Source organism: Megalops cyprinoides, chromosome 13 (assembly GCF_013368585.1).
Source record: "Megalops cyprinoides isolate fMegCyp1 chromosome 13, fMegCyp1.pri, whole genome shotgun sequence".
Classification (NCBI taxonomy): domain Eukaryota; kingdom Metazoa; phylum Chordata; class Actinopteri; order Elopiformes; family Megalopidae; genus Megalops; species Megalops cyprinoides.
In genome coordinates this window covers 2,315,001-2,328,717 of record NC_050595.1, presented here as the reverse complement: position 1 = coordinate 2,328,717, position 13,717 = coordinate 2,315,001, and the positions used below count along the sequence as shown (strand labels likewise).

Here is a 13,717-nt window from a genome sequence, read left to right as displayed (position 1 = left end):
GGACCATGTTAAAGGAAAACGATGCTACAGTTTCCCATTCCATTACTTTGGTCAGAAACCATATGACCAAAGACTGGCTTTCACATATAAGCACTGTAAGCTGTTCAACAGTAAAAATGACAGCCAGCATTCACAGTAATGTATTTTTCTGTCTGCAACCTGCACCAAGGTGCCTTCTGTGGTAAGAGAGTGAATTTCACAATTTTTCTTTGTTCCCAGCCGATGTAGTACTTTAATTTAGTCCTCAGGATTACCACACTAACATAAGAGGAATACCAGCAGTAGTACTGCCCACACGCTCCTTTGTTCTGTGTTAATACAAACCCACACTTTCCCTGACAGTGGTAACCTTTTACAGATTAAAAAATATTTTTAAACTATCTGCTATCATATTCCGAAGTACGTGTCTATTAATCTATTGATCCATTAATTCTCTGTCTTTGGCAGGATGTTCTTGTTAAGCTAAGGCCACCTGACAGACGCAAACTCATGCAGATCTCAGGCTCCCCCCCTCCCTCATACCTGGCAGCTGTGTGGAGATGCTCCCGATGCCACCGAAGGGTGTGGGGGGAGTGGGGGTGGACAGGGTGGGGAACACCTTCGCTGGAGACTGGGGGTTGCTGAAGGCAGAGCCCAGCGGTGTGGGAAACCCTGGCATGCTCTGAGTGTGGGAGGTGGCCGACCCCCCCAGATTGAGGGTGCCCATGGCAGACAGCGGGTCGATCTGAAAAACAGTGTTGCGAGGGGGCAGGGCCACAGAGTGAGTGACAAAGCAGCAAATAAAAAAAAAACAAACAAAAAAAAAAAAAACTTACCTCACATATGCAACAACCTGAGCAGAAATACTCTTAACCATACGCTATGAATAATTACACGTTAATCTTTGATACGAAATGTAGAAAAGGTAGCATTTACTACGGCCATTTTAATGATAGCTGCCACACTTTCAATCACCTGTGGCTGTTCTCTGAAACACTCAGTTCTTTACCGATTTGGTCATTTAAAATGACATTATGGTGCTGGGGAACGATCTGCCATCCTGCACATAAAAACAAATCTGAACTCTGAACTGAGGGAGTACGGCTTAAACAGAATTACCATACACAAAGAAACGCTTGGATGGCATTTACAAACCATAAACTGCACACAACTAAATGATAGACACAATGAGTTCCAGAGGCCACTTTCCCTGGGCTGCTCTATGTTAGAAAACAGTCCTCAGCGGCCTCTGAGCAGAGTTAAAATGTAAGTTCAGTCCATCACCTGCAGAGGGGACAGTGATACCTGCACAGGGGAAATGGCGTCGAGGCTGCTGGTGCTGGGGGCGCGTCCCTTTGGCATGACCCCGGGTGGCGGCTGCCGCGCTTTGTTCATGACGTTGCTGCAGTTAGCTACCATGGTCAGGATTGTCTCCGACAGCTCCTGAGACACACTCCTACGCACGGACGACAAGAAATTCACAAGAGGAAAGATGAGGTTCATTTCTTTTCCCCAGACACTACCATAACCTCATAACTCGGAAATGGTCCCCATAAGCACGCCTCCATGTTTGACAAAGAGTAATGCCTGCCTTACCGGTGGGTACCATACACCGATGGGAATGGTGTTTGAGATCAGTGCTGAGAAAGACGGATAAACAGACTCACCCTGCACATGACTGCAGACAGGCCAGCATGGTAGCCAGCGTCTCTGGGGGGAGCTGAGCGCTTTTGGGCTGGTCCTTCTCAGGAGCCAATCCACCCATGATGGAGGGACAGCGCCTCTTCAGGAAAGTCACACACGCCTGGATGAAGGGTTCCTGAAGCAGCCGACAGCGAAGCGAGTTAGACACCGCCGCACTGCCAAAGCCGTAATCGCTATTCATGTTTCAGCAGAGCCACACTCACGCTGGCCTCCACCACTCAACCCTCAGCTCATCACAACACCTGAGAGATGGATTTTTTTAGAGAGGTTTTTGAAAAGGAGGAAACAAACGGACCAACTCACCCCGTGCTCTCTGATTTTGTCAGTGAGCCATTTGTCAAGTTTGAGGTATTCACGGCGAGACGCAAGTGCAGCAAGGTCAATAACGAAGGCAAAGGGAGTGCCGTTTAGCAGCATCGATAGAGACTGGAAGGGAAATTACAACAAAGACGTTAAAAAAATCATTTTCAGCATTTTGCCCTCCGCTGGACTCTTCCTAACAAAGAAAAATCCAAAATGTTAGCCAAACCTTTTGGACTCAACTGCAGGAATTTACCAAATGTAAAGTAAAATAAAGACCAAGGCTATTTCACCCTGGAATCTTTGAATAACTCAACGGAACCGCACCCTCTATACATTTTTTGGACATTTCTTGGGGGCAGAAAATACTTCTGTTCGTGGACATAAAGTTGGATCAGCTATGAAATTTATAGAGAAAGGCAGAGCCCCGCACCTTCAAGTCCTGAGCCACATCCAGGATGCGGGACAGCTTGGCTTGGTCATACTGTTCCCCTCTCATGTACCACTCTGCCATCGAGTGCATGATCAGCTGACGGATGGAAGGAGACTGTCCCTGAAGACAGAGGAGAGACGCAGTCAGCTCACGCACGGCTCCACACGAGGCGCACACATCAGCGTCACGTCAGGCCGCTCACAGGAGAGAGATTCTAATTAAATGAAAATCATTATGCATGCTGAGCAGATGTGCTCCCCTCCTGAGGTCAGCGAAAATGGCAGCAGACAGACCGACCCTCTAACGCACACAGCTTCAGCAAACAAAGGAGCCTGAAAAACAAACTGTGGCCACTGAGGACAGAGAACCAAGCCACATCCAGCTGATAAATCCAGCTACAGCTCTGCTTTGAAACATATCGTTTTTTCAAGTTACCAATTTCATCACTAACCCGGAACCCCCCCCCCCGGGAGACAGTGAGGAGGGCGATGGTATGACCCACCTGTCCGTGCCATGCATAGTGCAAAATGATGGCGGAGTTGGGGTGGTTGCCCAGGAAGATGGGCATCAGGGTGGAGATGAGCTCGTGGCGCAGGGTGTGCCATGAAGTGCTGATCTGTAGCAGCGCCAGCACCAGCATGTCAGGGCAGTGCTTGATGGGGAAGCTGAAGAGCTGCTTGACCTGCTCGTACTGCCCCACCTCCGAGAGACGCAGCAGGCTCTCCACCAGGTCCAAACTCTTCCTGCACGGGGCGGAGAAATGAAAACATTAAAAACTGCACAAACTCAGGAAAAAAAAACCTCATGGTTTCTTCAGTCTGGCAGAGAGAGAAGCCATTTAGAGTATAAGGAGAAGCTCCAGCACTTCTCTCCTGGGTTCAGCAAAGGGCGTCCGGCCGTACCAGGTGGCTATCTCCCGGTTGTCGTCTTCGGGCGGGGCCTTGAGGATGTCGATGGCGACGGTGTGGCAGGGGTAATCCGCGAAGCAGAAGATGTCCGGGTTCATCAGGGAATGCTGGATGAATGATAGCTGGGGGGCAGGGGAGGAGGGGGGGTGAGTGATGTCAGAGAGGCTGCAGGTGAGAGAGGCTGCATGTGAAGTGTGCCGTGTGCTCTCTGCTGTACCTGTCCCTCGGCATGCTTCCAGGGCCTGTAGATAAGGTCCACGGGGAACACCTCCATGCCCAGGCCCCTCTGGATCCCGTACACCACGATCTGCAGGCCCTTGCTGTCGCGGATGACGAAGCCCTGGTGGTCCAGCTCGTAGGTTACTTCTTTAAAGTTGAGATTGGGGTTCTGAAGTGGGAGGGGGAAAAAAAAAAAAAAAAAAAAAGGAAAAGGTGGAAAATCGCATGCTGTGAAATCCCATTAAGACATGCATTAGTTGCTCCCTCAACTACAATGACTGTGGAACTGGGAGGAGGTGAGGCTTGTACACACAGCTTCCCCAGGAGTTTTACAGAACTTTACTCTGAACACTGTGGTTAAATCAAAGGTGACGGTGCGGAGAGACACTACAGTACATATTTTACTGAAGGCACAGAAAGACGAGACTTAAGGTACTCACGACTTCCTTGACAACGTCAATCAGAACTTCTACGTTCCAGGTGTGGGCCTGGGAGCCCTCGCTCTTGTCCTTCCCATCGCTCCAGATCCCACTGCCTGGAGCAGAGATGGACTGCAGAGGGGGGGCAGAACAGGCACAGAGCAGGGGACTCAGACTACGCTGTCAAATTCAACCACCGATACCTGTATAAAAATGCTCTGCCTACATTACAATACATTTTCATGGAATCTCTTATCCAGAGCTAATTTCAAGGTTGTCCTGGCAGGGTGTATTCAGTGCATGTCATAAGAGGCGAAGAATTAGGGCACAGTTACAGAACATCGGTGACAAGCTGAGAACAGGGTGCTGAGACATCAGCACACAACCACAGCTGCTGTAAGCACAAACACACAGGCTTAACCGAGTAATACTTCTGCATGCAACTTTGTATATATCTCAGTCTACCCAAAAGTCAGCCTTTCTTTCTAACAGCCAGCAGGATGTAGTTGAGCACCTGAAAGGACGAGGGGAGACCTGTTTTGGATAGGAGAGGTTTGCGTGTGACTCACCTGCAGGGGAATCCCATCAGACAGGCCCGAGTGGGTGCGGGCCATCATGCCCAGCACCCGCGCCACCTGGCTGGCAGTGACCTCCCGCACGCCATACTGCAGGATAATATTACGGCACTCATCGAGACTGAGAGACAGGGACAGCAGGGGGAAACACACATTACACACAGCTTCACAACTCCCAGAATGCACTGCTCATCTTGTGATCAACGTGGAAGTGACAAATACACAAAATCATTTAATTACATAAACTAAAATGTCCTAAAAGGATAAAACCCACTATAACTAAAGACAAAAAGAGGTGCTGCAGAATAAAGCCAGTGAGACTGATCTACACGGATCAGGTAGCGTGAGGGACTAATTATGAAAAGAATCAAGAGGGCAAACTGGTGACAGCACCTCTCAGGCCGTCACAATCTCAAAATATGACCCCCCCCCCTCCCCCCTCACTCTTTTTCAGGAGCTTCACCTTGCACAAAAGCCATAGCCAACTTCTTGCATGAACTCTGCGAGCGAGCTCTCCATCATGGTCTTGGCTAACCCCCCGGAGTCTGGCAGAATCCTGTCCATCAGAACGTCCCGTTTCTCAGGGTACAGCAGTGGTGCGAGCACCACGGGGCAGCGCTCCTGCGGGAAATCTGGATACGCAAGCACATGCGCACAGACACAGAGGCAAGCACACACACAGACACGCACACACAAACAGAGAGAGAGAGAGACGGACATCACTGGCTGGTCACAGTAGATGCATTTTCAGCTGCTTTCTCACTCATTCTGGTATAAGATGACTGGAGAATGCACATCAATCGATGCGAGGGGCCACTAGCTGCTCACTTTCTCACTGCACTTTAACACAAGGCACTGAAGCGACAATCTGTCACTGTTGCAGATAATGTCAAAGCTAATTGCAGTGAAAATTTAAAACTCACTGCCACAGTTTCTGATTAAAAAAAAAAAAAAACCAATGCCTCACACTCAACCTCTATTAACTTCATGGAGACTACAAAATATAATGGGTCCAAAGTGGAGACAGAAGGAAAATCTCTCCACGGCTTTGCTATTCACAGCCTTCTGGCCGTAAACACTGACGGTTGGCTCACACGAGCACTGGTAATCTCACAACACAAAACGGTTCAGGATTTGTAATTCAGAAGTGGCTGATATCAAATGAGTACAGTAGCCAAGTATATTACAGGAAATCACTTAAATAAAAACAATTCTCCAGTAATGGGACAGCGGGAGGTGACGAATACCACAAGGGTATTGGCTACCATGCACTGTCAATCACTGACCGGTTCAAACCAATCAAAACACTTGGCTCTCCACAGCAAAACACCAAGCATGGATATTTTCCACAAGTTACTGATAACAGCAGCTACCCCCCTTTTAAGAATACATACCCCTCCGCCACCCGTTTTAGAAAGAAAACATTTCAAGAGCTGGTATTTCTGTTACAGAGCAGCACCCTCTCCTCCTACACTTCCCTGTTCCAACAGCAGCATCAGAGACTTTTCGGACGAGCCGCGCTTCATTCCCCCTTAATCTTTGGTAAAGCTCATCTTGTTCTATGTTCAGTGTCTCTGCAAAGTGCTTTACAGGAGTTAACAAGCTCTAAGACTAATTAAGAAAATTGCCAACTCAATCCATCGTCTGTCAGTCTCAGAGCTCGCTCTCTCTGAAGGCCAGAACAACTGCATCCATTGCTTTCAGAGGCGATTCCCTTCAGCGAGATGGATTCTGCCTCCATGACCAGTCAACACACCCACCCCCATTCCCTGCCAGTGCAACAGGGCTAATTCACACTCAGAGTGATTGCCCTCCTCACCAGTGACTGGGTGGGCGGGGTATGTGATCATCCGTTTGCCTCCATGTCTGTGCACAGAGAAACCAGTTATGGGGCTGTATGAATTAAGGAACCCGTTGAACTGCATACGGGACAAGTATGACACCGTCTGATTTTAAAGCTGCTGTGACAATGGTTAAAAGTGGCACAGGTATACAATCAGCTGAGTGACACTAGTTCCCTGCTGCGGAAAACGGACGAGAAACTCAAAGGAATGAAAGGGCCCTTCCCTGCATCTTCACCTGACACAGCTGTTGGCAGAAGAGGCTGCTGGCCATCGACAGCAGCCACTCACCTCTGCACAGGGTCTTGAGGAAAGCGTCAATCTGTTCCTGTCCAACCCCACACGCTCCCTTCTGTCCAAAGAGGAGATGGGAGAGGAGCAGGTGCAGGACCTCTATGGCAATGTCTTGGAAGCCACCTTCCTGGTTCCCCCCGAGGTCCGAGTCCACGTAAGAACGCAGGAGATCCGGTAGCTTCTGCTTCACAAACTGGGTGGCTGGGAGGGGGACCAACACAGACAGCTTAACATCTCAGACTGCCGAGAGATGGCGTACAGTTCACTCATTCACACGAAGCCAAAACCCCAGACACAGTGCTTCATTTTACACTCAAGGAAGTCTGTAAAGTCTCTTATGCATATGAAACACAATGGGCACGAGATTTTTCTAAATGTTACCTTCGGCAGGCATGTTCAGGAACATGTATGCTTTTAGACAGACAAAGGGGAGTATTAAAATGAAAATGGTTTACTCACCAAACCCTCTAAGGTCTAAGCTGGAGGAGTTCAACAAAGCAAGGCCGAAAATCACCTGAGAGAGAAAAAAGCAATTCAGCATGAAACAACTTCCCTCTTAAAGAAAAGTTGTGCAGCTACAGCCAACATGGAAATGAGTGTCCGAGATGGTTGGCATTTCCACCAGACAGTTTTTGGTCGGGAGATGCTCCTTGAACAGTCAGAGCACCATGTTTACTTCCTGAACTCATGTATTATTTTATACACTGTCACAACGCACGCACTTCCTGCTTAGCACCTTAGGATGCGAGGCCGAGGACCCGGCAGGAGCTGTTCAGGGAAATGATGTCACATGTGCCTGCCTACTGTGCTTCACCACCAAACTGTCAGCACACAGTCACGAGCCACCTGAACATGCAGCACTCTACCGTGCGCAGAGCATTTCTCTGCATTCACACTTTTATGGGACGAACTCTCCCAAGGTCTGAGGTAGCGACAATGGCCCTCCCACACCCATCTACATGTAGTGGTGTGGACGCAGCAATGGCTTTTCCCCACAAATTTTTAATACAGAGTCCATTTTCTCTGATGCAGCGATACCCCTTTACAGTAGCAGGAAGTGTTCTCAAATTAAACACACGAATGGTAACACCTGATGGCATCACACACAGTCTCCAGCTGTTAAGTACACCCTCCACCAACCCATCTGAGTCTCAATGCCAGTAAAATAGTGCCAGATACTTACAGGGCCAGAAATTTCATGGTTCATTATAGCTCAGCAAGAGCACCCAAAAACAGAAACACATGCAAACTGAAACCTTTTCTGAACTTTCACAGCACAGCATACGGGCGGAAAAAGTGCATCAATGTACCAACAGCACCTTAGCTAAACTCATTTCTGTGTGAAACCCAAAATGCATGCTCCTCTTACCTCTTGAACCTTGCTTAATTTGAGAACTTTACTCAGCTGAGTAAACAAATGCGGTGACGGCTTCAAACTCTAAAAAAAAGAAGAGAAAAAAAACAAAAACAGAGTCAAACTCACAGAGCACTAACCAGAGGATAAATCTGAATTGTCACCTTGTTCATCAAAATATCAAACTCTGGGTTCAGGCAGGGCCAGCATTCCATATAAGCATATGTTTAATTGTATTATTATTGTGAGTAACTGAAGAAAGGCATCACAGAAGATCTTCACCAAGTGGAAAGAGCAATCTATATCCATTTATACTCTCATATTTCGCCACTGCTGTTACCAAAAGCACCTTGAAAAGTACGATTACATGGTGCATCTAGTAAACACCCCTCCACAGAAATGAGTTACTGATTCACAGCTGGAGCCCATCGAGACTGCAAAGCCTACCTTCTGATAATGCAAAGGATTGTCGATGGCGTAGCAAAGCGTCGAGATAAAGTTCGGCTTAGTAATCAGCGACGCACACTCTTGGATGAGAAACTGTGTCTTAAGTAAACAAAAAAAAAAAGAGTCAGACAAAGAAAATGGGACAAAGGGGGTTAAGGATGCAATTTGCCCAAAATACAAAGCAGGAACAATAAGAACCAAAGGTACTGTCCACCTCTGGATAGCAGAATATGATTGCCTGACAGCTACAGTCGATTGCAGCCTGGTTCATTTTGTTATTACCTGATGAAAGTCTTTGCCACTGCTTTTACCATCGCCACTGAAATCCACATGGGAGAAGAGACAGCGTAACAAATGCCTGTCTGCCTCAGGGCCGTGTCGATTCACAATCTGAGGGGGAGAGTGGAGACACGCGCTATCACCTGCTGGAAAAGCAGCCACAGAGAAAAGCTCCACCTGGCTGATCCTACCTGCATCCTCCGGGCAACCATACCGTCACGCTCACACACAGCCGCAAATAAAAACCATCTGCTGAACCCTCTGTCCCTGCATTAATAAGCCCCCACAACCCTACAAATTCACAGTTCACACAGACTTTGCACGGTTATTCACAGGTGAAGATTTCCACGAAGAGAAGGGAACATGAAGAGAGGCTGTGTTAATAAACAAGGGGAACTAAATTAGCAACACTGGCAACTGCTCTCTAAGGGCTGCTCATTACAGCAGCAGATCCACTCTCCACTGCTCCAACGCGGGAAAACAAACCAAAGCGGGCAGCACCTGTGAGGCTGAAGAGGGGTACGGCACTGGCACATCATATAACATTACATTACAAAACAGGACCACTATGTGGACATACATCACCCTCGTAATAAGTGCCATGTTAAATTAATAACATGGAAGCAAACCTAAAGCACTTCAGAGCAGAGTCAGGTTTGCTCCATACCACATCCATAAAACATTGACATACGTTCTGTTCATTTTATTGTTAAGTTATTAAATACAGCTGCTGAAGGGATGATTAGAGGGTACTTACATGCTGTATTTCCTGCTGGCTGGCTCTGTAATTTTTCTTCGTTAAATTATCAACCAGGTAGCTGATTTGAGACAAAGCCAGCGAGAGCGAGTCAAGATTCATTGCTGGTCGGGGCGGAAGCAGGCGGCCGAGCCCGGCGCAAAATCACCATTATTCCCCTTTAGTCACCGCAGAGATAGGTTAATTCAGCTGTCCCCCCCCCCAGGTATGAAATTCCGGTGTATAATCTGCTTTGTCTTCCAGTGTCTGTTGATGTGAAGTAAAGTCCCTCAGTCCAACATCAGGTTTGGCATCTGTGTGACAGAGTGGGGGGGAAAAGTTTAAGAGATCCCTCAATACATTGTTCAGAACTCCAGCCAAGACCACTTAACATAAACCGAAATCAATTCCCTACTAACAGAACTGCTCGCAGCCAAACCCTCGCACATAAAAATAATCTCTCAAGCAGTGGGTGTTGGCCTTGGAGGATTCCTTGGGGAGCAGTATACCCAAGTTACACTATCTATTGTGCAGAGGAGCTAAGCTCTATATACTTAGCATGCGATCAGTAGCAAGTCTACAACACTACCAGGAAGTTAATTCTTACAACATTGGTGTATCTGCCTGAAAAATATCATCAAGAAACGAACTCGTTTTGGGTCTTCATTAAACTTCAGTCCCACATTTCTCGCATTAGTGAAGGCGACTGCACGTGTAGGGGCTTCCATATTAACTGAACGCCGACGTTTCCTGGCTTGCTCGGCAGGGCATAAACCTGCATCACGGATTAGCTACACGCCAGCCAGCTATATCCGCTCCACAATCAACGTAATAGCCAGCCAGGGCAGGGGTTTTCGCAAGAAACGGGGCCAACTTTTCAAAGTAACGGGCTAATCCTCTAACACTACTCGGTTACATAAAAAAATCAAAAATGTTGTCTGAAAAGTAACAAAAAAACAACACTAAACACACTCGCCTGCCCCCTATATTGAACACATAATGCCCTCACTACTAGGCCTCAAGGCCTGCCCTGTTACCCCTGAGTCACTCACTAAAGACAGAAACGATACAATTAACCGACTACAAAAAACGAACAGCTCCACAATCTTTCCATCTTTAAAGTTTTTCCTTCATCTGTAAAAAGTACGACAACACGTTCCTATTCTGCCGTAAATTTGTCAATAAATCTAATGATACCGCACAACTAGCCACCATCATCGTTACTCGCTGTTCCAACGTCCACAAAGGAGATTCATAACTGAACATTCTGGTATTTGAGAAAACAGAAACACACAAACTTCTTAATTCCATTAACCTGAGTTACCTTAAGTTTAAAACTAACGGCCACCGCGCAAGATCTGCTCGCTGTCTTACTGAATCGACTGCCATTTCCGTGCTCGCTGGCCATCTCGCCAGATTGAGTAGCTAACGTTACCATTTACTAGATAAATAAAGCATTATTAGGCAGCTAACGCCGTCAAAAAATAGTCACAGTAACACAGATATATCTAGCTAGAAAGTAGTAAGCTAAATGGATAAAGTTGCCTGGAAATGCCATTTAAGAAATGTTGGGTAACGTTAGGTGGCTAAAGGCAGTATGACGGGACAACTAACACCGACTACATGAGCTAGCTCGAAAAGAACTCAAGACCACGTTTAGTATACGTGTTTTTAAAACTAACATTTTAGGGCTCACCAGCCAACTAGCGACCTACTGCTGGCTAATTATTGTTATCCAAAGTTACTTACCTAACACATCGAAGCTAACCCAAGCTAGATAGCTAGCCAACTAAGCGTCAGAGTGACACCAGTACATAGGATACCGCTACCGTTAGCTAACTAGCTAGCTACATTCAGGGTAGCCTGTCTCACTTTAGAAGTTGCTAGACTAGCGACACGGTTATTTGTGCAACCCCACATAATTAACTAGTTTGTAAACAATTAGTTAGCTTGACAAGTGGCTGGCAAACAAGTTTCCTAGTTTTGTTACTAACTGTACAGTTATAAGCAAGTTTAGGTGACATTACATAATTCTGCTAGCTGGCTAACTAGTTATTTTAAACGGTGACAGAAATGCTGTAGCTAACTGTTAGTTAGCTGCGTTAGCTACTCACTGAAACGCGGAGGATATGTACCTAGTAGGTCCACCAACCAATTTAAAGAAGGTTGTGAGTGCTAACCACCCAACAATTGCACTGTAACGATGTTAAATATTTAGTAAACGTTAACTTCGCCGATATTACAAATAAATTGGCCATTGCATATTTTAATAAAGACATTTTGGGTTCGAGGCCCACCTTGTCTGACAGAAGCCTTTGTTCCTGTAGCTAGCCAGCTTCCACCAGCAGAGCACGACCCGTTCACCAAAATGCAACAGAATAGCTGTATTTTATGTTTTATATCAGTTAGCAGCTATCGAGTAAGGTTATTTTGCTAGCTACTAAGCCGACTAGCGTTAGCTGTACCCACCGTGAAATCGTTCATTCACCAATGATTGACAGTCAGCTACCCAATACTGTTCAGCGATCCCTACAGCGACAATATAACCTTGAAAACCTTTTAATCAACAAGGTAATTTAATAATTATCAAGCGAATTCACCTCAAACCTCACAAATAAATTTGTGCTCGGAGCGGGCGAAATAGCTAATGCTAGCTTAGCTTGCAAGCCAACTTTCTGTTTGGCTACGATGTCCGCAGTACCCAGACAATCTTCACTTGACAAATAGGTATCCAAACACAGTTCGCTACATCGTCCGTCCGTGATGGCGTTACCTTGCTGCTTCCCAATATTATTTTCCGACAGACATTTCTTATGTGGTGTCTCCCAGAATCTAAACTAATAAACCGTGAGCGTTTCTCTCCGATCTCAGTCTGATTTTTCGACATAAAATGGCGACGGGTATCTCGCGCGCGCTCACAGCGCCATCTTCTTGAGCTCGAGCTGGAAGCTCGCGACACCGCAACATCACTCAAAAAAAGAAAACAACAATAAAAGAAAAACTATTTGCAATACCCACGGGCAGCAATACACAGCGCCGTCCCCTCACAAATTTACACAACGTGAACAGAAAGAAAAGTTACACCCGTACCTGTCCAGAGGCGGGGGCTTTAAATAAAACATGTTACTTTTTCTCGGAGGCAAAAAATAAATGTTTGAAATTTTAGCAAGCCATCCCCATACTCTCCTTCTATCTATTGGGTTGAACCACTTATGGGGAACAGTGGGGAAAAGGTGGTGTGTCCCCCCTCCAAACACGTGCAAATAGTTTAGTCCACCTCAGTTCCTGTACTGCATGGGGTTTTACAATGACAGTATTTTGATATAGTAGGCCAGAGGTCCGCATGTCTCTGGAATTAAGATTTGTAAAAAGCGCAGATGGACCCTAAGTTATGTGATCAAAAAACTCTAGCAACGTAAAACAACAGCAAGATAACTGCGAACGTTTTAAGAACGCGTTACATGCAACTCTGCTTCTCTTTTGGAGAGAAAACATAGAAAAAATGTGTAAAACTGAATGGCCAAAATCTGTAGAATCTTTCGGAACCAGAGAGCCCAATAAACATCATTGCATAGTGTATGACGTAATATGGCGAGCTATCGCATAATCGTGCGAGCTCCCCCTTGCGCGTTCAGACGCGTGCTGCCAGTTTCCCATTGCTTGTCAAAAATAGATGATTGGATCAGTGATCAGTACTGCACGCAATTGGCGAGGTTGTTGCTTTGTACAGGAACAAAGCGTTTACAGCTGACCTACAAGTGATACACGAAGAGTTTAAATAAACGCGTGTGAAAATATCTAAGAAAAGAATTACACTCTTGGAAGGTTGACAACTGTTGCGTGATTTATTCAAGGATTATACTGTGCTATCGTGCTATTCACAAGTGCATGTTAAAATTTGTAAGACTACATGACAATAACTGACACATTTGCTAAAATAACTCCGACCTGCAAATTAGCCCCGGCACATAACCCTCTCGCAGTGTATTACATAAGTACTGTTGCAAGATGCAAACAGTTAACTAAGTAACGTATTGCTTAGTTAACCACAAAGAAGTAATACAGGTAAATACAGAAAACTAAGAAAGACTTTGTTTACAGATATGCAGGACACATTTCATCTGTGTTTTAATAGCTTTACGACAAAACTCATAACCACATTTGATACATCCCAGTAAGAACACATTATATAATAAACGTAGGCTGACACTTAGAAAAATATATGCTCA

The 13,717-nt window shown here is 46.1% G+C and overlaps 1 protein-coding gene across 12 annotated transcripts in view; it reads right to left on the bottom strand.

Annotated features, from left to right (window-relative positions):
* Positions 1-12,671, bottom strand: part of cnot1 (CCR4-NOT transcription complex, subunit 1) — a 28,331-nt gene extending 15,660 nt beyond the window's left edge. For 8 of the 12 annotated variants that reach the window (XM_036543316.1, XM_036543322.1, XM_036543320.1 and 5 more), the window contains exons 1-18: positions 12,262-12,416; positions 9,510-9,802; positions 8,756-8,863; positions 8,474-8,572; positions 8,042-8,110; positions 7,132-7,186; positions 6,670-6,873; positions 5,001-5,169; positions 4,532-4,658; positions 3,984-4,094; positions 3,542-3,712; positions 3,319-3,446; positions 2,919-3,159; positions 2,417-2,536; positions 1,987-2,109; positions 1,647-1,798; positions 1,264-1,435; positions 523-724 (exon numbers count right to left, since the gene is read on the bottom strand). In XM_036543316.1, coding sequence (XP_036399209.1) covers positions 523-724; positions 1,264-1,435; positions 1,647-1,798; positions 1,987-2,109; positions 2,417-2,536; positions 2,919-3,159; positions 3,319-3,446; positions 3,542-3,712; positions 3,984-4,094; positions 4,532-4,658; positions 5,001-5,169; positions 6,670-6,873; positions 7,132-7,186; positions 8,042-8,110; positions 8,474-8,572; positions 8,756-8,863; positions 9,510-9,611 — 2,353 coding nt within the window. In that variant the 5' untranslated portion in view covers positions 9,612-9,802; positions 12,262-12,416. Of the gene's footprint in view, positions 1-522; positions 725-1,263; positions 1,436-1,646; positions 1,799-1,986; positions 2,110-2,416; positions 2,537-2,918; positions 3,160-3,318; positions 3,447-3,541; positions 3,713-3,983; positions 4,095-4,531; positions 4,659-5,000; positions 5,170-6,669; positions 6,874-7,131; positions 7,187-8,041; positions 8,111-8,473; positions 8,573-8,755; positions 8,864-9,509; positions 9,803-12,261; positions 12,417-12,578 lie in introns of those variants that run through there. The other 4 variants (XM_036543319.1, XM_036543326.1, XM_036543327.1 and 1 more) reach the window with 2 other exon arrangements.
* Between the last annotated feature and the right edge of the window lie 1,046 nt (positions 12,672-13,717).